Below are 1,162 nucleotides of genomic sequence, written 5' to 3'. Positions count from 1 at the left end.
GCCCGCCGCGCCCGCGCTGCCGCCCGCCAGCCAGTAGCTCACGCGCCCGTTGGCGCCCGCGTCCGCGTCCCGCGCCTGCACGCGCAGCACCAGCGCGCCCGCCGCGTTGTTCTCCGCCACGTACGCGCTGTACGCCGCCTCCTCGAACACCGGCGCGTTGTCGTTCACGTCCGACACCTCCAGCACCAGCTCCCTGCTGCTCCACAGCGCCGGCCTGCCCCGGTCCCGGGCCACCACCGTCACGCGCTGCTCGGACGCCTGCTCGCGGTCCAGCGCGCCCGATGTCACCACCTTGTACGAGCCGCCCGACGACGCCACGATCGACAGCGGCGCCTCTCCCGACAGTTCGCACGACACCTGACCGTTCTCGCCCGAGTCCAGATCCCGAACTTTCAGCAGAGCCACCACAGTGCCGGATGGTGCGTCCTCAGGCACCGGACTCGACAGAGACAGAATGTTGATCTCTGGCGCGTTGTCGTTCTCGTCCGTGATATCGATCGCAAATTCTCTGCTACTCGTGCGTCGAAGAGGCTTTTCCTGAACACGGGTGGATTGTCGTTGGCGTCTGTCACGTTGATGCGAACTTGGACAGTCCCGGACCTCGCCGGGTCCCCACCGTCCACCGCCATCAGCACCAACTCAAAGGAACTCTGTTTCTCGCGATCCAACACTCTCTCCAGCATTAACTCGGGCAGCTTGCTACCACCCGGTTTTTCCTGCATGGACAGTGAGAACGACGGGTTGCTGGTAAGTGTGTACTGGAACGTTGCTGAAGGAGTAGGACACTTGCCCGTTTGAGCCCACATCCGCATCCGTGGCCCGCACCCTCAGCACCAGAGACCCCGCCTGCAGATTTTCCGCCACTCGTGCCTCGTAGACGCTTTTGCTGAACACGGGTGGGTTGTCATTTGCGTCTGTCACGTTGACATGAATCAGGACAGTCCCAGATCTCGCAGGTTCCCCGCCGTCCACTGCTGTCAGCACCAGCTCAAAGAAACTCTGCTTCTCCCGGTCCAGCGGTCTCTCCAATACTAATTCCGGCTGCTTCTTTCCACCCGGCTTTTCTTTCACTGACAGTGAGAAGGACGGGTCGCTGGTGAGTTGATAAGTCAGCATCGAGTTGCTTCCTGCGTCTGCATCTCGTGCCATTTCCAAAGGAAAA

At 61.9% G+C, this 1,162-nt stretch overlaps 1 protein-coding gene across 1 annotated transcript in view; it reads right to left on the bottom strand.

Annotated features, from left to right (window-relative positions):
• Positions 1-392: 392 nt before the first annotated feature.
• LOC115949160 (protocadherin gamma-A10-like) overlaps positions 393-1,162 on the bottom strand; it is a 9,321-nt gene continuing 8,551 nt past the window's right edge. Inside the window, exons 4-5 of the mRNA XM_031065546.1 lie at positions 760-1,070; positions 393-716 (exon numbers count right to left, since the gene is read on the bottom strand). Of these exons, the coding sequence (XP_030921406.1) occupies positions 393-716; positions 760-1,070 (635 nt within the window). The remainder of the gene's footprint in view (positions 717-759; positions 1,071-1,162) is intronic.

The sequence above is a fragment of the Geospiza fortis genome, unplaced genomic scaffold (genome assembly GCF_000277835.1).
Source record: "Geospiza fortis unplaced genomic scaffold, GeoFor_1.0 scaffold93, whole genome shotgun sequence".
Lineage (NCBI taxonomy): Eukaryota > Metazoa > Chordata > Aves > Passeriformes > Thraupidae > Geospiza > Geospiza fortis.
This window is presented reverse-complemented; position numbering and strand designations above follow the sequence as displayed.